This window comes from Ostrinia nubilalis, chromosome 4, assembly GCF_963855985.1.
Source record: "Ostrinia nubilalis chromosome 4, ilOstNubi1.1, whole genome shotgun sequence".
NCBI classification, from domain to species: Eukaryota; Metazoa; Arthropoda; class Insecta; order Lepidoptera; family Crambidae; genus Ostrinia; species Ostrinia nubilalis.
In genome coordinates, this window is record NC_087091.1 from 8,711,982 (window position 1) to 8,735,143 (window position 23,162).

The 23,162-nt window shown below is 39.1% G+C and overlaps 1 protein-coding gene across 1 annotated transcript; it reads right to left on the reverse strand.

Annotated features, from left to right (window-relative positions):
* Positions 1–17: 17 nt before the first annotated feature.
* On the reverse strand, positions 18–12,018 carry LOC135071359 (blood vessel epicardial substance-like). The gene is made up of 7 exons (XM_063965149.1): positions 12,013–12,018; positions 11,424–11,626; positions 10,722–10,916; positions 7,507–7,615; positions 4,320–4,431; positions 1,917–2,096; positions 18–259 (listed from the first exon to the last, which is right to left on the reverse strand). The coding sequence occupies exons 1-7, from the start codon at positions 12,016–12,018 to the stop codon at positions 18–20; spliced, it is 1,047 nt and encodes a 348-aa protein (XP_063821219.1).
* Positions 12,019–23,162: the final 11,144 nt, after the last annotated feature.

A 23,162-nucleotide genomic window follows, 5' to 3' on the forward strand; every position in this document is an offset into this window, starting at 1 on the left:
TGGGGCCGCGGCCCGCGTCACACCGCCGGCGCGGGTTCCGCTAGCGGCGGCGCCTCCGCGAACTTGACCTCGCGGCCGCGCCGGAACGACGTGGAGCGCCGCGGCGGGCTCCGGCGCCGCGCCCCGCCGCCCGCCGGCTCGCTGGGCTGCAGGCTGGCCGACGACGCCTGCGGCAACAGCCGCGGCTGCGTCACGCTTCGGCCGAACGGCGACTTCCGTAGGAATTGCCGTGCTACCATTGGTTGCCAGTACGAGCTCCCTGTAATGCACGAGAATAGTCGAAGCTGAGCTTTTCCCCTTCAATATTTTGTCAGTCTTACAGGAGTTTCTTTCTTAGTAAGTTTATCTCGACGGATATGAGAAAATTTAACCCTCTACAAAGTATTTCCCACCGAAATTACGATAGTGTATTAGTCCGGAATTTAGTTTAACAATATGTCTCTTAAAAGTAACAACAATTTAAAATGACAAATCTCAACTGTAAAGACGCCAATGTTCAAAGTAGACAAGTGGAGAAAAAACCTATAAAGCCTTATAACTTGTTGGAACAAATCCAAATACTGTTTTCTGAGTGGAAACCGCACAGCATTCTGATGATATTGTGTGGCATTACGCATTGCAATATAATAATAATTGTTATTCTTTAATATGAAACTCAAACAAAGAGAATGTCGATGAAAGATAAAAAAACTGGAAACATGGTGAATACAGAAATTAATAATATAATATTGTAAAAGTTTGCCTGCTGACCTAGATTCGGTCGGGGACACAAAGTGTTTAACAACTTAAATATTTTGTGGCGGTTCTCAGTATGGTTCCTTTTGTTATGCCATTGGAAACATGGTAACAATTTAAAAACAAATTATTTCAAAACTAAGTTATCCAGAAATATCAGCGTAGAAGAAATATCCATTATGTCTCTACCTATATCATCTCGCTAGACTGGGAGACAGAGCAAAAATTAGCTTCATGAAATCAATTCAAGTAGGTGTATAGTGCAAGATTCCAAGAAGTAGGTATACAGCCCGCAAAATAAACGAAGACGATTTCTTTATTGTAAGTACAGTCGTCAGCACAAGACTCTACATTTTTGTAGTAAACTCGCCCCTACAACTTCGTAAGAACCCACCCACCCACTCACACCCCACACAGCCTTATTACAAAAAAAAAACTCATTTTCACACTAAATGTCCATTTAAAACTAGAGTCTAACTTTTTGTAATAAGTGGTCAGTATACAGAGTGTAAACGATAAATGTTCTCACTCGATTATTTCTAAACTATACAAGATATCAACAAACTAGTTACTGATCCTGAAAGTGCTTCACGAGCTCTATCCAATAGTATCAATATTAAGTTACAGAATAAACTGGATGGAAAAATTCAATGTTTCCATCTTCTTTACGGAATATGATACAAGCTGAGTAGGAGCCATTTTGGTTCAACAATTTATTTATAATTATTATCCAAATTGTGTAAAATTACTATGTTTGAACCAAATATAAAAATTTTCTTTCTTTCTTTCTTTCTTTCATACATTTAGTACCTACTATCACAGATATGGTACTCTTCTCTTGATAATATTATAGCAAATTTTATAGCAAGTAAAGCCTAAAAGTAATGTTTTCCTTAGAATGCAATTTACGAGTTTATTTAAAGTTTAAAAAAAAATTACACTTCTAATATGTATTGAGTGGTTGGCATACATTTACCTAGTATGGAAGCTGGAAACATTGAATTTTCGGATAGATCCCGTTTATTCTGTATAAACCTGTTATTGGTACCGTTTGAAAGAGCTCGTGAAGCATTTTCAGGATCAGTAACCAGTTTTTCGATATCTTGTATAGTTTAGAAATAATCGAGTGAGATCACTTATCGTTTCCACCCTGTATACCTGTTTTGATTTGGAATACTGACCTTTATTGGTGGAGGTGCGCGAGCGCCAGGCGAGACTGCGCAGCTTGCCGCGCGCGCCCTCGTGCACCGCGTCGACGCTGGCCGAGCGCGTGAGGTGCGCGGGAGTGCCCTCGCGCTCGCTGCCCGCGCCCGCGCCCAGGCCCTCGCTCACAGAGTACAGCTTGTGGGTTATATCCTTACCTGAAGGTCAATAAAATTTAATTCGATTCTTAAGTTATTAAGGACGTAGCACATTTACCTATCAATCCGGAAAGGGATCGTAACCGTATCAACTCGAAGCGGTCAGTATTCTTTGTATGAAACTCCATACTGTAACCCACACTTAACCGCACTGTAACGTAAACGTCTCACCTCGCAATAGACAGCTCGCAAAAGGCGATGACAGCTCGCGAAAGCCGATGACAGCCCGCGAAAGGCGATACGGTTGATCCGTTTCAGAGTTGATGTCTGCTATGAGTTTTAAACGGAAATCTAAAAGCGTCCAAAGGAAGACCCAAAAAAATTAAAGTAATATCCCTGAAAAGGCAGAAGAAGAAAATAGATTTCCCCTAATTTTCCAGTGATCCTATTCCTATCTTATCCACTCGCAATAACCTTATCAACTTTTGTATTATACTAATTAATCAAGGATACATTTTATTTATTTTCAGTAACTTGACGCATAAAGTTACCTACCTACCATAGTTATTAGTAAGTAGTTATTCTAGATTCTTAGATTATCTCAAACTATGAATTTCTGCAATGACCCACCCACCCACATTTCAGAATGTTACTAAAAATACAGCTCCTTTAATTCACGTTAGTTTCCATCGGTTTCTATTTATAGACTTCAACTTCAACCTTTACAATGTTGAACTGAGTCTCGAACTATTTTTAATACGCTGTTCATTGAAATGACACAAATTATGAAATATCTATTTTCAATGTTTACTACTTTCAATGGCACTCTCTACAAAAGTACTCTCTCCACTCTCACTCCTTAATAGGGATTTGTCAATTTGGAGTCTCGTTTATTTGCATTTTGTGTTCGTATTGATTTGACTGCATTTACATATCGCCGGTTGCTAGGGACCGATATTGTGGGTCACTGTTACGAGTTGATCCCTTTCATCGTTAAATTGGTGGTTGCTCATGTTGCGAACTGACGGGTTGAATAATATCGGCCTTTTGTGAGTCAGTGTAATTATACGCTTGCTTTTAACGACTAGTTATTCTAAAAGGTTAAACAAAAATGAAAGCAATGTTTAGAAGATAATATTCAGCCATGTTTTGCTAGAAAAGTGAATGTTTATTTGACTGAATATTTCTTGCTATAGTGAAGTTACATACCATTTCTTCCTTTTCAGAAGTATGTACCTACTACAATTATTGTTATTTATAAACATTAAGGACCAAATAATAAGTCCTATTAATGTACTAAGGCAGAAGTCCATTAAACCATTTGCCAGGCCCGAATATAATAGTTTCCTCAGAATTGCCCCGTCATCGACGTTAATCTTCAGAACAAGTGCTAGCGATTCCATCAGTTAATTTGTTTAGGGGACCGTTATTATTTTCGTATAAGGTATATTTTTACAAAGGTAATAATTTATGTTACAAAAGAAGCTCTTATGTGCAGCAAATTGGATACCATTCAAAAGGTTAAATGTATTTACGAGTAAGTACAAACTATACGTTTCGGCACTTTTTGTTTACATTCTAGGAAACTTATGATCAATCATACATTTTGTATTTACAGAAACTTTCATGAAAAAGGTTATCAGAACGGTTCTAGGGATTGTGGTAGACAACCTAAGTAGATGTGTCTAGGTTATTTTGTAAGTAGATGAATGTACTAAATATTTTTTTAAATAAACTTCCTCAAAATGAAACTTATTTTTAGTGTTTTTTCGGAGAGAAACCAGATTATACCTACGTTAAAGTTGTATCATTATTTTCTAATATCACGTCGTCGATACAGGCAAAAATTAATAGAAAATAGCATGCGAAGGAAAGATAACGATCTGAGCCTGTTGGATTCAATTAGTGACGATTGACGGAGTGATTAATAGCGCTATCAATGAAGCTGTTGCGTTAACAGATGGCCAATAGTGGACAGTTTTATTGGCTTCAAATAAAATAGAGCATTGGTATAAAAGCCAAAGTCTTTATACTCGTAGTTGGAAGGACTCATGGTAGCTTTTTCATCCGATTACGTTAATACATTATACTTACACGATCGACAAGGCAATTTAAAATCAACGTAACGTTAAAGCTGGTTTAAGCTACAACTAATTGACGTGCCAGAGGGGTTACCCCGCCATCCCTTCAAAAGGGGTACCCAGTACCCACTGGACCGTAGAGTCCGAACTGTAACGAGATGAGCGCGTCCCGCTTCCCTGTCTGGTACGCAAGGGGACTGACCTATGAGGCAGTCGAGCACGACCTTGAGCGCCGGCCGGTGGCGCAGCACGCGCTCCAGGCGCATGCGCGGCCAGCACACGCACGTGCACACCTCCTCGGCCACCACCGTCACCTGCCGACAAGTTCCACGCTTGAATCTGTCCTAGCTGGACCAGGAGAATACGATACAGTCGACATCATATCACAAAATAGCACAAATAACAAAATAGTAACTTAAGATGACAGTGTTTAAATCTTGATTTCCCGTCGCGTTGTCACAATGATTGAACACAATAAAATGTATCAGATGTTCAGTTTATTGAGTAGTTACTATTTACTAAGTTCCTCAGAACTTAGTAGTAGGGCTGCTCAAGTTCTGTACCGAAAAAACTTATGTTAACGTGGTAGCTACTTATAACAATTGGGTTTATTACAAAAGATGGCACGGTTACTTCACAATACCATAATTTCATTAGCATCATCAAGAAGAGAGATTTATTTAAGAGGATTTAAGACACTATTTAAATCAAAGATGTAACGGCTAAATATTGTACCTAATGATAAATAAATAAATAAAATAAAATAAAATTATAATTCGAAACAAAATACAGCTGCATCCAGTCGGTAAAAAAGTTAAAAAAGTCTTTGGCATTTGGGGGCTCCCATTACTGGGCGCCCTAGATAGTGGCCCGCCCTTTTCATAAACGGAAATGGCTTTTACTCTTTAGTGCTTCCGATAACAGAGCCACTTTTTGATAAAGAAACTTGAATCTACATTAAACCCTTCTGTCAGCTTCACTTTAATAGTAATTAATCTAGACGCATTTGTATAACAATCATGTGCATGCTCAATTTAATTTATTATTCCTCTCACATGTATCTTGTCAAATAAAACAGATTCCATCTATGGTGCAGAATTTACAAAATAAATATTTCGGATTTCAGCGATTCGGTAAAGAGAAAAAACTTTTCTTGTGAAAACTTTAGCACAATTGGTAGAAAAACACAATTTTAGAGTAAGTAGGTAGGTAGTATTCTTACATTCATGTGTATATTCATACATGCATAGTAGTATTTTTAGTCATTGCACTTAAATTAAGTGCCGTGGATTGCTTGCATTAATGCATGAGCTGAGCACACCCGTGGAAAAAATCATTCATATCTGAGAAAGAGATCTAATTTACAAAGTGCCTCCTACGCTGCTGTATTTCATAGTTTTTTCAATTGCTTATCGATAACATAGTAGGTATTTGCCGCAGCAAAGTTCTGTGTGTACAACGCCCGTCTAGTGGTATAGCCTGCTCAACACCGTGGAAGTTATAGTCAACTTCGTTCATAATTAGGAGCTGTGCATACTTTCATATTTTATGAAGCCTTACTTTAATATTTTATGAAGCCTAAATGCTGGGGGAAAAATGAGATGAAGGGTGTGAACACCTGCCTTTTGAGCTACTGATGCTGTTAGTCGTCCGTGCGACTCTACTATTATTGTCATAATACTGTATTTTTCAAGGAATTTCATCATATTTCGTCAGATTCTACCAATAAGCACTGTCTTGTTTCAATAAAAAGAAAGTTGTCGTTACTAATCACTCAATGTGTGTGTGAACACAAAATCCACGCGAATAGAGTCGCGAAAGATGGATAACTTACAAAGATGGATTAAACATTTAGAGGGTAGATGCTCTCTTTTTCGCGCAAAGAAAATATAGGTTTCGGAAAATTATCTCTGGTATATCTCATCTAATTTCTCGCCATGAATCCAGAGTCATTGGTATAATGCGTTATTTACGACGCACCCCTGAATTATTTAGCGTAATCGCGTCCACAGAATCGCAATGAGCTGCCCTGCCGACTGATAGCATCGTCGTACTTGTGGAATATGTGCAATTTACTTATCTGATAGCTTTATTGGTTTATTTTCCCAACGTTATTGGAATTGAGATGGCGAATCGTTCTATTTATTTATTTGGTCTTCATCTTCTAATTCTATAGTTTTGGAATCGGATTAGTGGTTAATCAAAACAAAGTTATTTTATCTATATAATAATACAGATAATGCAGTAATTAACTGCCTACATGTATCTTTTTAAACTTGGTAAATTCTAAACAATACTAAAGCATAATAAATGCTTTTATTTTTCTAGAAAAAGTTCTAAACCTTACGTTTCTCTCAATTATAAAGGTGATGCAATACGTAAAATTGTACGTAATAATAGGCTACGTTCAACGTAGCGCCCTGAGTCCACTGATATTGTTCGTTAAGTGCATTACGGGGGCGTCAACAACGCTCCCGCGCTAATCGAGTGAAATTATAGCGCTACGGCGAAACGCGCCCCCGGCGACTCTACGGGCACTTCTTTCAATTGATTCCTGAGTAGGTATAGATACAGAATACCTATAGGCGACAATAAGACAATGCTTATATTTTATATATTAACGTATTATGAAGCATTTGTGAAGTATATTAATAGATGTATTTAACACCATGAAAAATTCCAGTGACATTTTCACTTAGAAGTACTTATTTGTCTAATAATTTCATTTATACATATAAATCACTATTTATGCTCTTCTGCACGTTGATACGGATGCAAGTCTTTAATCAGGGCCTTAAGTTATCAGTCACTAATGTTCTATGACTCTACGTGAATGTGCATATCACAAGCACAACTAAACTACTTTTTTTTTAAGTTAGTTTTGGTCGCCTTTTGCAACAAGACGTTACGTTAAGTACGTAGAGTTACTCGTAGTTATAGACTCATGAGTAAGCTAAGTGATTGAGTTAACGCTGCCGGTGTTCATGCTAGTCTCGTGTCTAGGGTAGCTATTTCGTTTTAAAATCACGAAATAATGGCATTACACAATAGAATACGCCTAGTCTTCATTTAAATGTTACCTTAAGTTATTTTACGTAACATAAACATTTTACTTCTTAAGTAATAAGTTAAAATTGATACTTCAACGGACATTCGCGTAAGCATGTTTAATGGAAATTAAAATAGGTATGCCTAGATACATATCCATAATGAACTATCAAAATCTCTACTTAGCTTTGTGAACTTGATTCGGTGCATATGACGAACTTAAAAAAAATTATGTTAGAAAATTCATGGTAAAAACTTCATGACAAAGGTAATCTGAGTTTGAGAAGACCAATAAGAAGTAATAGTCAAATGTTAGTGCATACTATAGTTTTATTCATTACCTGGAAGACGTCGTCTGACTGCTCTCGGTTCGCCTCCCACTCGGGCGAGTCTACAAACTGGTACGGCTGTATGAAGTGCAGGTGTGTCTCGTCGCAGCTCACGCGCATCCTGCACAAAGCATAGACATAATGAAATTACCTAGGAATTAAGAAGAGTTAAATGCAATTTAATTAATTAAAACAAAATAATTTCTCATTCGTGAACGTGACTATTAGCTTCTTACTAGAATAGAGTGTATCACTCGATACAAGGCATAAAGAACGTTTCTAAATAAAACTAGACAATGTAATAAATCTCGGTAAAATGGAAACAAAAACTTAATTTGCTTCCTTAAAGAAAACATTTACAACACATACACGGACATATTGTACGTATACGAACAACAATATCCTGCGTCTTAGCGATGTAAACAAAACATTTGGCCTGCAGGAAGATCCCGCATTTTCGCACCTCGCTCTTTTACGGCCCCATTTCTTTCCGTAGCTGCCCAGCTTTATCAGATTCGTCTGCCTTCCGCTCCCCAGCGCATTACCCTTCACGTGGCTTTTACCACCCGCCTGCATGGGCGGGGTAATAGCATTTTTTACTAACGTAGTTAAGTTAAATTAATTTCAGCGTATTTGTGCTCGAACGAGCAACTAAACTGAACAGTTTAGTTTCGTAGGTATTTTAAGGGACACATAGTAATTGTGCGCTTACAAAAAGCTCTGTATTTATAATACCTTTTTCTTTTATACATTAGCTTGATGTGTAACATATTGTGAATCTTCTGATATTTATTATGTAGTAGATTTGTTTGCCTGTTACATCATCATCAATCTTTTAAATGTAACTATCGTATTTAAATTACGCATCATACATTAACATTTATGTAAACAGATTCAGGAGAAAACCACTATAATATAAATACAGTAGAATAAGCAGTTCGCGTGACAACCAAATGAAACAGAACTCTTACAATTGATTCAATATGATACAAAGGTACAAATGATACCTACCTACTCATGCACACACATGTAGATAATATACTACCTTTTTCACTACCTAAGGCGTGTAATATTTTCCCGAACAGATGTGACGTACGCATTGAGTAAAATATGCTCCCTGGGTCGAGAAAAATATCGAAGGCGCAACCAACTTACGTAAGTTCAGAAACATTTCTCGTGTCAAATGAACAAAACTTCCCTCTGTCGTCTCTATAATAATATCTCCTTCAAACGCAATACAAAAACGAAACACGTCTCTCGTATGAAGTTACGCTAACATTACAATAAGCAAATGTTAATTGTTCGAGGAAAATAGGAAAAGTGTGCACAATTTTTCCAGTCTGATATACCAACGGCGAAGTAATTAATATGCCAGCGTGAAACGTCGGAACGTTTGTATTCCAGCCGGTCTACGTGCTATAGTTAAGCAATAATGGTATATGAGGGAATTACCGTTAGTTATGGCCTCTCCTAGGTTAATCGTATGTGCGACCGAGCCCTTGTCGAGGTATTTCTACCTCTACGAATACAAGTTAACGCATATGATGATTGGGTTCTTTTAATTTCCAAGCGATAAACAAATGTTTTTTTGGCCGTTTAACATAAATGTTTCACGCAGAGTTTTTAAGGAATAAAATATTTAGCCACTACCGATAAAACTGTATAATATTCTAAAACGAATATGGATATTTATAGAGCTTTTATAGCTGCTACAAAAACCTACCTACGTTTTTACTCATGCATGTCTATAAAGTTGTTCCATTTATTTTACGAGTATTTTTTCCTTTTCTCGTCGGACACAAATATCAATGAATCTTTTTTACCGTTGAAGGCACACAGTCACTAACCGTAACGAATGGAATCAATCTCAATTTATTTTCATAGTTTTATTGTACTTATTTCATATTTTTGCCAAGCTCATTTGTTTTTCTATTTCAACTCATAAGATATGAATCTATGAAATTCAATTTAAACAATTTGAATAGATTTTATCAGCAGACCTAATCTGTTTTTGTTTCACTTTAGTCACATAAGCCTTTATAAATGTGGTGCAGTTAATATAATAAAATCGTCTGTTATTATGTAACAGGTCGCATCATTTTTCCGGTTTCCAACAAAGTTCCGGTGGTAATTCGTAAATGTCTCCTGCATTATGAAAACATTACCTACACTTAGGCTGAGTTGCACCGCACCACCTAACTTTGACCGTAACTTTAACGATAACTGGTGTTTTTTGTATGGAGTTTGACAGGTTTTTGACGTTTGTCAAAGTTAAAGTAAGATGGTGCAACTAGGGTTTCTGATTTCTCGACTTATTTTTTTTCTCGAGTTTCGGGAATTCTCGAGGCCAAAGTCTCGAGTTTTCTCGGGTCTCGAGTCTTTTAATTAAAACTGTTGAAATCGGTTGAAATTTAATAAAAACACGGGTTTTTATTAATGTTATAATGTGTCTGGGTTATAATCAATGATACTGTAAAGTTTCAACAAAATCCGTTCAGTATTTTTTGCGTGAAAGAGTAACAAACATCCAGACATCCACACAAACTTTCCCATTTATAATATTAGTAGGATAATTATAATTTAGTAATTAACTAAAGGAACAAAAGTCAAAAAGTCGCGTGTACTTTAAGGATTAATAACCATAAATATCTGGAGCTCCAATTGAATCACTTGTTTTCCAAAGAACACAAGTTCAATTTAATTGAAAAATTACGATAATAAACCTGCATTTACAAACAAAAAAAAAAACATTTAAACTTGAATAAACGTATTTACGAGTAGGTACCTAAACTAACAGATATTAATTAAAAAAAATCAGTCTTTAAATCAGTCAGTTATACAAACATAATAAAATATAGCATACTCGTAGGTGATCATTATTAGTTTCGGTTAAGATCATTACTTGCAAATCATATTAGTTAAAAAAAGGAAAGAATAGGCCAGTATAAACGCAACGTTAACTTATTAAATAATTAAACACTTACTTTTGTCTAAGAAAATAGGCTTTCAAGAATATTAAAGCTTCAAAATCGAAACTCGAGAATTCTCGAGCTCCGGTAATTTTTTTCTCGTCTCGAATGAAGCCAAATTTCTCGAGTTTTCTCGAGTTCGAGAAAGCTCGAGCAGAAACCCTAGGTGCAACCCAGCCTTAGTTTTGACAAAGTTTTCTTTCCTGAAATCAAGTCATATACAATACACCGACTACGAGTATTAAGTGTTGTACTCACTTTCCCTTTAAAAGTATGGACAGTCTCTCATCAGCGGGCGTGACCTCCTCCACCGCGTACGCCTCTCCCGGCTCCAGCCTCACCACCCGCGCCTCCCGCGTCAACTCCTGGAAGTGCTTTTTGTTCACCTTCAGCGGCTTGAACAGCTTCAGGTACAGTTCAGTCAGTTCCAGCGATAACGCTGGTGGAAGAAACCTGCAACAATCGTGTTAGGTTGGGATTTTTGTGTGAAATGGGGGAGCGTGAGGGATGTTTCTTTGCTGGTCATCTCTTCATCTCTAAGTAAGTGCAAATTAGGCTGAGTTGCTCCACCTAACTTTGACAGTAACTATAGCGTTAACCGATGTTTTTTGTATAGAGTTTGACAGCTTTTTGACGTTTGTCAAAGTTTAAGTAAGATAGAATAGAAAGAATAGAAAACTTTATTTGCAACAAAGATGGTGCAACCCAGTCTTAGGCTATTATCCATTTACTCTATCATTGCAGAATGAAAGAACTTTTCTTATTTACACTAACATTTAAAAGACTAAACTTCTACATTTTATATTTCAGTCATTGGAGTCAGCCGCTATTGAGCGGACTGAAAAACTATCACAGACTAAGCTAGATTTGCTATATCTTTATTGTTCTAAGACTACAACAGGGCATATAAGTACTTACTAGGTATTAATGAACCCTAAGAAACAAAAATGAACCTCGTACCTTATAATTAAGAAGACGGTGTGTATAGAATTGACGAGGACGAGCGCGAGGCTCCAGGCCAGCACGTCGGGCGCGCAGACCTCGGCGCCCGCCCACATGGCCATGAGCACGGCGCCCGCCGCCGCCAGCGCGCGCAGCACGAGGATGCTCTGCTTGAAGCTCTTCGGCGCGAGGAACGCGATCGCGAAGCACAGGTTCGCCGCCTAATTACATACCACCCGTTCGTTACACGGCAGATCTACCTTAGCACACAGCTACTAGCTAGCTAAAGCCTGGTCCGTGAGCACGTAGAATCCCGTCCAATGACCCCAAGCTACCCATCCCTATCGTTCGCGCGACTGTGCGACCGGCGCCCGCAGTGATTGTGCGAGCGCGACAGCAATATAATTACGCGCGAGCGATAGGGATGGGTAGCTTGGGGTCATTGGACGGGATTCTACGTGCTCACGGACCAGGCTTTAGCTAGTATTAACGGGAATCGAACGGCCTACAGAACTCGTAGACACGCTACGAGTTTCATGACTGCTACGAATTTGTAGATACGCTACGAGGCTTGTAGCAGCTACGAGTTTCGTAACTCGGCGCCCGCCCACATGGCCATGAGCACGGCGCCCGCCGCCGCCAGCGCGCGCAGCACGAGGATGCTCTGCTTGAAGCTCTTCGGCGCCAGGAACGCGATCGCGAAGCACAGGTTCGCCGCCTAATAGACATGTTGACACCACCAATCAATTGACGTACTTTTTAAAACTGTCAAAACGAAACTCTCCCATAGATTTTGTATGGCACTACAAGCAAGTGACGTCACTATTTTGTCAACTCAATTAAACTACTTTTTTCAATTACATTGCGATCAAAAATCGTAATTTACAGGCTATTTAAAATTAATTAAGTTTTTAAAACCAGAATGAAGTGTCTTTATAGAAAAGTTGTGATTTCGAATTATTGGGGAATGGTGTCAAATTGTCTATTACATACCACCCGTTCGTTACACGGCATATCTACCTTAGCACACAGCTACTAGCTCGCTAGCTAGTATTGACGGGAATCGAATGGCCTACAGAACTCGTAGACACGCTACGAGTTTCGTAACTGTCACGAGTTCGTAAAGATGCTACGATTTTCATGACTGCTACAAGTTCATAGATACGCTACGAGCATACGAGTTTCGTAGAGGCTACGAGTTCGTGGACACGCTACGAGTTTGTAGATATGCTACGAGCATACGAGTTTCATAGAGGCTACGAGTTTCATGACTGCTATGAGTTTGTAGATACGCTACGAGTTTCGTAACTGCTACGATTTCATGACTACTACGAAATCGTTGACACGCTACGAGTTTCGTAACCGCTACAAGTTCATAGGCAGCTACGCGGTATGTAGTTGCTGCAAGTTCGTAGACACGCTACGAGTTTCATGACTGCTACGAGTTCATAGATACGCTACGGGTTTCGTAGCTGCCACGAGTTCTTGGACACGCTACGAGTTTGTAGATACGCTACGAGTATCGTAAGTGCTACGAGTTCATATCCAGCTACGAGGTTTGTAGCTGCGTCAAGTTCGTAGGCACGCTACGAGTTCTTAGATACGCTACGAGCTTAGTAACTGCTACGAGTTCATAGACACGCTTCAAGGTTTGTAAGGCTACGAGTTCATAGACACTACGAGATTAATTACTGCTACGATTTTCCTAACCAAGAGACAAGACGTGTTACAAACCGTAGCACACAATATATTGTACTTGACAGAAATCTAACGGCCTATAGAACTCATAGACATGCTAGGAGTTATTATCTGCTACGAGTTTCGTAACCGACTATGAGACAAGTGTTCGAATTGTAGCAACAAGTAATGTACTTGAAAGTAATCCAACGGCCTGTAGATCTCGTAGACACGCTACAATTTTGTAACTGCTACGAGACAAGTTTTACGCTGATCGTTTATAGGGCAGTAGACTTCAGGCTACTATTGGCCTTCATTATTGGGTATTTAATAGCAGTCAGATTGGCTATACTCGAATTTAGGCATACTTATTTGCATTCGAACGTGAAATGGTGATAGTCACTTAACTATATCCGATATTATACCACAATAGGAAGGTTTGAAGAAACGTAGCGATGAATGATACTAAACTACAATTCTGCTCGAAATACACTTGTCATGTTATCCTTGTAGAAGTAACTTTTAAACTAATTCTTAAACATTGTTACGAACGAGGCAAGCTGACTATGTAACTATTCCATCAACTGCAAACTTGTTCCGAAGCAAGTGTAGGAGGAAGACCTAGACGTTAGTATAATATTGTTATCAACATCGTTCAAAACTTTGGAATGCATAGGTATACTGTGGTAAATTTTATAAATCTTAAAGATTCCGTCAGTATACACAGGTATAATGTAAATAATACCTATGGTGAAATGGTTAAATGTAAGGCAGCCTGTAATTAAGATAGCACCTAGTCCTAAGAAAAATATGTATGTAAACCCCTCTGCTTGTACTTGTGTCTGTCTTGTTGGCTGTCCTAAATAAATAAATAAATAAATAATGGTTCTGATGATGAATTCGAAGTAGGAAGTACTTCAATAATAATTGGGATCACTCTGAATTTTATAGTCGAAGCGCGCCTTTACAAATCCGTAGTCGTGCTAAAATGTGGCTAAGAAATACGATTTGCTATTTCAATATTGTTACAGTTATTATAATAAATGTCTCCACTATGTGACGACAGACTCCCGCGTTGTGTTACGGGGTTCTTAATTACACTAACTGACTATTAAGTAATAATCTAATTGACTACGAGAAATTACACGTTATTTTCTCTATACCCGAAAAATTACCTCTAAAAAAATACTGTAAACACGTCTAGGAGCTACGAGGTTATTATTATTTTTAATTACGGGTCAAATAAATGTCTATACCTGAAATAGGTCTTGCTGAGCGCTGGTCCACTTAGCGCAGAACCAGTGGTTGTCGTGTTCATCCGTGGAGCTGGCGTTGAGGAGCTCGTAGTCGGTGTCGAAGGTGACGTTGAGCCGCGTGGCGTTGAACGCGAGCGTGGCGTTGAGCCAGGGCGCGGACGTTTTGAACGATGTTGATAACAATATTATACTAACATGACAAGTTGTGTATTTCGAGCAGAACTGTTTAAATCATTCATCGCTACAAACCATCCTATTGTGGTATAATATTGTAGCGTGTCTAGAGCCTGTAGGCCGTTGTTTTTCTGTCGAGTACATTTCTTTATGCTACGGTTTGTATTGTCTCGTAGCCGGTTACGAAACTAGTAGCAGTTATAAAAGTCATAGCATGTTTATTAGTTCTGTATCGGACTATAAAGTAATAATCTAAATTACTACGAAAAATTACACGTTATTTTCTCTATACCCGAAAAATTACCTCTAAAAAAATACTGTAAACACGACTACGAGCTACGAGGTTATAATTTTTTTAATTACGGGTGAAATGTGTGTACCTGAAATAGGTCTTGCTGAGCGCTTGTCCACTTAGCGCAGAACCAGTGGTTGTCGTGTTCATCCGTGGAGCTGGCGTTGAGCAGCTCGTAGTCGGTGTCGAAGGTGACGTTGAGCCGCGTGGCGTTGAACGCGAGCGTGGCGTTGAGTTAGGGCGCGGAAGTTTTGAACGATGTTGATAACAATATTATACTAACATGACAAGTGTATTTTGAGCAGAACTGTTATCATTGATCGCTACAAACCATCCTATTGTGGTATAATATTGTAGCGTGTCTAGAGTCCTGTAGGCCGTTGTTTTTCTGTCGACTACATTTATTTATGCTACGGTGAAATAAATGTCTATAAAGCCTGGTCCGCGAGCACGTAGAATTTTGTCCGCGACTGTGCGACACGCGTCCGCAGTGACTGTGCGAGCGCGATAGCAATATAATTACGCGCGAGCGATAAGGATGGATAGCTTGGGGTCATTGGACAAAATTCTACGTGCTCACGGACCAGGCTTTACCTGAAATAGGTCTTGCTGAGCGCTGGTCCACTTAGCGCAGAACCAGTGGTTGTCGTGTTCATCCGTGGAGCTGGCATTGAGTAGTTCGTAGTCGGTGTCGAAGGTGACATTGAGCCGCGTGGCGTTGAACGCGAGCGTGGCGTTGAGCCAGGGCGCGGACGACGCCGGCGCGGGCGCGGCGGGCGCCATGGTGCGCTCGCGCCCCGCCCGCGCGCCCCCGCCCCCGCCGCCCCCCGCGCTCGCCTCGCGCTCTGCGCTGGCCGCGCGCCGACCACCACCCGACGACGACACGAGACGATTCAGTTGGGCCCGAGCTTTCAGTATTACCAACTCCATCACCACGCGCTGCGGCCCACTTCGCGGACGAGCTGAGCGCTCTTTCTATCTGGAAAGAAAGAATATCGTCACGTAACAAGGCACTATATGACGTCATTGTAGCGATACTCAAATAATAATCAACTCAAAAATGGTTTATGGTACCTATAACTTTTTAGTTAACTCTTATTCTAAGGCTGAGTTGCACCACCTAATTTGACCGTAAGTTTGACGATTTAATAACCAGTGCTTTTTGTATGGATTTCAACAGATTTTTGACGTTTATGAAAGTCAAAGTAAGATGGTGCAACCCAGCCTTAGAAAATTAAAGGTACAACATTTTGCATTTATATTTTCTAAAAGTGGGAACCTTTCGTTCGTGCTGTAGCAGGTAAATAATAATAGCTAGGCTAAGAAACGCGAAACCAATTAATTACTTGGATCTCCCGAGACACCTCCATACTGCAAGCATGGCGTTTATCCAGGGAATATGGCTGAATATGCACAGTTCCCGAGGGATGCGCAACAGTCTTACTGTAGCAAATTGAAATCCACTCCAGTATCTAGTACAGTCATTAACATCAACATTTATTTTATGAACCAGCTAAAATAATTTTCGTAATTTAAAAGCAGCAACAGCAGTTGTAACGAGAGATTAAAAATCTCGTTTATACAACTACCTCCCCGTTTATTGGTATAGAAAAGAACACTTCTCAATCATAATGATTCGGTAACTGCCTATTGTAGTTACAATAACGTGTTCTCCGAGCGGAGGCGAAGAATTTCTTTTATATACTCTGAAAACCTTGAACTTTAACGGTAGGGTGGTTGTTGCCCTCTTTGCTATTATAAATGTTCTGGCCATTCTTCACTCCAGAACAACTGGCGTATACTTAGGCTTTATGATAACTTAGCTAATGTGAACGAGTCATGACAACATAACCTTAACACAAGAAGTATTTTAATATCCTCTTCTGTACTACTAGTCTGTCCTTTGAAATTTTGTTAACATAAAACGCAGAAAATGTGCATGTGGGTCAGGAAAATGCCGAGATATTATTTATAGTGCATGTATTGACATCACGTTTCAAGCGACCGTAGCTCGTAGCGGACCGTAGCTCGTAGCCGGACGTAGCTCTCGTAGTCCCGTAGCTATTTTCCAGGCGGTGCACGCTCTTCCCGATATTACTTTTTCTTCGTCCCCAAACTTTTCCAAGATAATTTTCGATGAAGCTCCAATTTCATCATAATGAAATTATACATTTACATACAATATTAGCTAAAGTACCACAACTTCCTTAATATGAATAGAAATTGGAAATGGATTTTACAGCAAAACACAGGAAGTCTTAGAGGTTTATGAAAAGATATTTTTCAATGTCTCTTAGAAAATATGTTGCAAAAGGCATATGAATATTTATAGAATAAATCTGTACTGCGAAACTAGTCTTGAATAACACCGATAACGAGATGAAAATCTTTGTAGCCCTACTCCATCGCTACTCGTTTAGTTTGCCTTTCTTCCTTTGTACAGACATCGTCACGTCAAGCTTATACTGTAAACATCTTAAGCATTTGTAACAGGTGCTATTTTGCAACAAAACTGTATAGTGTGATGTGCCGTCGACTGTACAATAGGCGAGCGAGGCAGTATGCGGCGATATGCGGCGGGCCGGCGAGCGTGAAATCGCGGAGTTTCCGAACATTAAGTGCTTGTTCACGTAGGCACGCGCGGGCGCGGGCGCGGGCGCGGGCGCGGGTAACGTCGCGAGCTCGTGTTCATATTGACGACCAGGCGTTCGCGCGATTGTGACGTATTGTCAGAGGTCGAATTATGGACGACGATCTTTTATTTTTAACCGAAAATTCATACCTAAAGTGGGAGATGCTAAAAATTAGAATTGGTGTGCACGAGATTAATAAAGAAAGAGAACGGTCGGTATGGTGAATTTCATACTTTATATCGTAATTTGAGAGAACATCCTTCAAGGTTTTTTGGATATACCAGGATGAGTGTCAACTGTTTTGATTACATACTGGATTCAATAAGGAGTGATATTTCAAAAGTAGACACAAATTTTCATAAAAGTATAAAGCCCGAAGAAAGACTATTTGTAACTATAAGGTGAGTTAAAAAAAAAGATTTTCTTAGTAAGTAATTTATAATTTTCAATCAAAATCAAATTCAAACAAGGTTCCTCTTTATTATTTAATTTAATTAATATTATCGTTATCAACTAAACAACATTTCTGTTCATATGATGACTGTGTTTACTTTGCCAAATAGGAGTTCTAGCCTGAATAGCACTAATAAACTCTTCTGTATTGAACGACATGATAAAAACGTGCTATCGTTTCTAGCGACAAGATCAAACTGGTTGAACTTACCTGACGTCGTGAGTGAAACGCGCGCGCCGCCGCTAGTTTGACATGAACACACACAAACATCTTCACGCGTTGAAATTACCGCGAGCGCTTCGCGCGCGCCAGTCGCTAGCTTGCCCGCTAGTTAGACCGCACGTGCGTTTCGTACGTGAACACTTGGAATCACTACATATGTTTGATATTTCGTCACCGCGCCCGCGCCCGCGCCCGCGAGTCAACGTGTGCAAGCACTAAGTGCGTTTCACTCACGACGTCAGGTAAGTTCAACCAGTTTGATCTTGTCGCTAGAAACGATAGCACGTTTTTATCATGTCGTTCAATACAGAAGAGTTTATTAGTGCTATTCAGGCTAGAACTCCTATTTGGCAAAGTAAGTCATCATATGAACAGAAATGTTGTTTAGTTGATAACGATAATATTAATTAAATTAAATAATAAAGAGGAACCTTGTTTGAATTTGATTTTGATTGAAAATTATAAATTACTTACTAAGAAAATCTTTTTTTAAACTCACCTTATAGTTACAAAACACCAATTCTAATTTTTAGCATCTCCCACTTTAGGTATGAATTTTCGGTTAAAAATAAAAGATCGTCGTCCATAATTCGACCTCTGACAATACGTCACAATCGCGCGAACGCCTGGTCGTCAATATGAACACGAGCTCGCGACGTTACCCGCGCCCGCGCCCGCGCCCGCGCCCGCGCCCGCGCGTGCCTACGTGAACAAGCACTAACTCATAGCGGCCGCCTGTCGCGGCAGCCGTTTAGGGATGCAATGCGGCGGAGATTTATATCTCCACATCAACAAGTTAATGGTTATGAACAACTTGTCTGAGAGTCAGCTGGAAATAATGCTTTGGATGATTTTGTTTTAGTATAAGGTGATATAATAATGATTTTGATGATGAAAGTTCACATGTAGAATAATTTATTTGCTTTTTCCTGCAAATGTGTCTAATGCCTGGAGGCATTCTATCTCAGTCAACAAGTACGCATAGCAGAAATTTTGAACTGGCGGTAACAGTTAGTTGAAATGTAAAATATTACACAAAATGTTTTGATATAAATTTGCATTTGCAAGTTCGTTATCGCACCAGACAATGTTCGTTCTCCATACATTGTTCGCCTAAGAACCAACAATTTTGACATATTACTACCCGAAAGCGAAATAATACGATTCTGTGTGTAAGAACAATGATTCCTGATGGACACTTGCCATAAAATTAATGATTAAGAATATTAAATCACAGCGATTTTATAATATGTCGTTTATAACAACATGGCGTCTAATGTATTGTGTGAATGTATGAACACCGATTCGCGAAAAATGTTTTGTATTGTCGTCACGCCGAGTCGCAGCCAAATAGTATAAAATAATAGAACAAGTTTTAGAAATACAACTCGGCATTCCACTTTTATAATATGCCCACATATTGCACGTAAATAAACAACATGAATCGTAGGTTGTTTCCACCCTTGTCATCTGACACATGAAATAAACTCCTATTGTATTATAGATATCGAAGCCGAATCGTATATAATAATAGAATGGGTTTTGGAGATCACTCGGGGTTCCACTTTTATAAAATACCTACATATTGCATAAAAATAACACGAATCATGAGTTTTCTTTTCACCATTTACATCTGACACGAGATAACAAACTCATATCTCCATGACTACCGTCGTAGTCTATGCCAAAGACTACAATATTTTAAGCAAGAAGTTTCAAACCTTAGCGGCTACGGTAACCCCTGGGCCACATACATCATGATAACATTCGGTCGACACTGGAACGAAGTCTTGCGATTATGCAAAAAAGCATCGTATTCTAGTGCGGCTATATCACGTTCAACCGGGGTTTTAATTCGACTAAAGTCCTGACTAAAGACTGGAAGAAAATACGCCGCATTGTATGAGCACTTCGTGTTCGTTAAAGCGGCTTCAGATCTAGAGCCCACATAGTTTTCTTTCCAATAATATCCGCAAGTAGCGCTGCATGATCTTTACAACAAAAACGGCAATAGTTATTAAGGTGCCAAAATTATATGATTACTTTGGCACGGTATTATACACGTTCGAAGATTTGTCATTTTCATTCATTTCATCATCATCATCATCATTTCAGCCACAGGACGTCCACTACTGAACATAGGCCTCCCCCAATGACTTCCACATCGCACGGTTGGTAGCGGCCTGCATCCAGCGCCTTCCCGCTACCTTTATCAGGTCGTCGGTCCACCTTGTGGTGGGTTGACATTGCAGAATATGACTTTTGATAGGTTCATCATAGAATTCGGCGGGGATATCCTCACGGAGGAAGTTCGTGAAAGGGCGGAACAAGATCTTATAATAATGCAAGGCCGAAGCTGTAACGCGCGTGCTCCTACGTGTAATCCGGTGAGTATGCAATAAATAGTAATGTCTGGTAAATAGTGGTAATACGTATCATTCGTTCGTTCGTTTCAGCCGAAAAGACGTCCACTGCTGGACAAAGGCCTCCCCCAAGGATTTCCACGAAGACCGATCCTGCACCGCTCGCATACAGGCACCTCCCGCGACCTTCACCAGATCGTCGGTCCTAGTGGGAGGCCTGCCCACGCTACGTCTTTCGGCTCGTGGTCGCCACTCAAGAACTTTCCTGCCCCAGCGGCCATCAGCTCTACGAGCTATGTGCCCCGCCCCGTCTATGTCTATATATGCGCTACGATTACAGGGTATCATTTTGCATAGTCGCAAGACTTCACTCCGCTGCTGTCAAATCAATGTCGCATAATGTTATCGCAATGTGTGTGGCCCTTGGCCAAATCACAGAAGCCTATGCGAAGAAAGAGCACTTGAATGACAATGAAAATCAGGGTTACCATTTTATAAGATCTCCTCACTATTGAGGGTAACAAAGTAACATTAATAATCTAGCCATTAATTACATTTATTACCTATACGAGAAAGTAAAGTAACATGCGGTTTTATTTTAATTTGTAAAATATTTGTAACAGTTTGTTCCAAATTTAGTTTTACAACAGTATTGCTGTTTCAGCTGTCACTGTGAAGCTTTGGGAAAATAAATAAATAGAAAAAATATTAACATAAATATTTATTTAAGTTTTTATGTTCATTATCATAATAATTATGCCAATTTAAGTTACATTGTGTGACAGTCTTTGACACTAAACAAACTCTTCAGCTTAATAATACCTACCTACAGGGCGTTTTTATAGTTACTCTTGCTGATGAAACAAGAAGGGTTGATTCTACTACTGAAATACAACTACTTTTCTTACAGGACCAATATAAAATTCTCAAAAATATTCAGATCCTCGTGATGGTGATAATTTCTATGGAGAGGTTTTTTTTATTTTCGGTCTCTTGGGATAAGTTATTCCATTTGAGCAGTAGAATTAATCCTTTTTATTTGATCACATATAAAAATAACACAAGTGTTTAGGAAAACTTCTTCTTTGGTATGGTATCACTACGGAGTTATAATGTCGGCAACTCTGTATCACTGACTTGTAACTTTCAAACAGTATGAATAATAAGGGCACCACATTGGTTTTCTTTCTGAAAAAAGGCTTTCACTTTTAGTACTAACCCTTTAGCACTATTTCATTGAAATAAAAATACAATAAACGCACAGAAGACTGAAATTGAGTCAACTGACGTGACATTTATAATTTGTTGACATTATGACAGTTTGACAAGACTAGGGATTGAAAAAGTTTTAATTGAAAAAGTAAAATGACAATTTATTAAAACGATTCACAAGGATATAATCGATTAAAAATATTTATAAAATGTTCTGATACTTGCCTGTAGCGATTATCCAATCCTGGTTTCTACTGAAAATCTACCTCGTGGCAAGATTTTAATAAAATAATAAAATCTTTATCTTCTCTTTCACAATCTATAAAAGTTCATTTGGTCTATTATTATACATGTGCTATGAATGAGGGTTTTCGCGATTGAAAAATCCGCGAGATGGCAATACGTAGACGCGAGGTCCAAATGCTGCATGATTGGTGGATATCTGTCAATGTCATGTCAAAAATAACCAATCATGCAGCATTTGGACTTCACGTCTACGTATTGCCATCTGGCGGATTTTTCAATCGCGAAAACCCTCATTGGCATAGATTATATGAGAGACTGGCAACTATACTAGGTTGATATATGTTTCTCACACTTCAACTGGCATTGGATTCAACATCGGATTCTGACACTTTTACAGTTATGATACCATGAATATCAGTTTATGGTCCTAATTATTTTTATTTTATTTACGACCTTCGACCAGTTGGACACTTTAGATAGCTTCTTGTAATAGTGTCAATATCTTTTTAGCTTTTAACGCAAATCTAGTCTTCAAAGCAGTTTAATCGATTTATTTTATTTTCAAAATCGATATTTTATTGTCTATGATGGCCGCAGGAACATCACTATACATGGACTCCCAGCAATAAAGTACGGTAATGCCTCGTACAGATTTTATCGGCAAAAATTATGGAACTTGATAGGTTTTAGACCATGCCACGCACCAAAACGTCCGGAAGTTGTAATAGTATTATAGAATAAACGTTAAAAGACTTATTTATTTAATTTTTCAATGCTTAAGTGTCCATTAGAATGAAAGGGTGCTTAATGTATTAAAAAAAATAGAAAATAATTATGATGGGTTAATGTTTTTGGGCGGTTTTTAGGCGGTTTCTGACAATGTCCTTTAGTGCGTGTACACGCCCGGACACCAAAAACTAGGCCACTGTCCGGGTAACCAAAGAGTGATGGCATGGCCAGCCAAACGCGAGGAAGCCGCGCTGCACTCGCGGGGCTTGTTATCGCTGCATTTGCATTAAATTGCATTAACGCGCCACAGCACAGCCCAGTTGATGAGGCCCGTTATTACAGGCCACACCTACAACCCCGCCTGTGTGCTATCAAACGTGTACTAATCAAATTCCCAACCATCCCACCATTCATTTTCGCAATGATTACTCACGCCGATCGATAAGACCACGATGTTATGTAAAGTTTCCGACTTGTAAACTAACCTGCCGCCAAATAA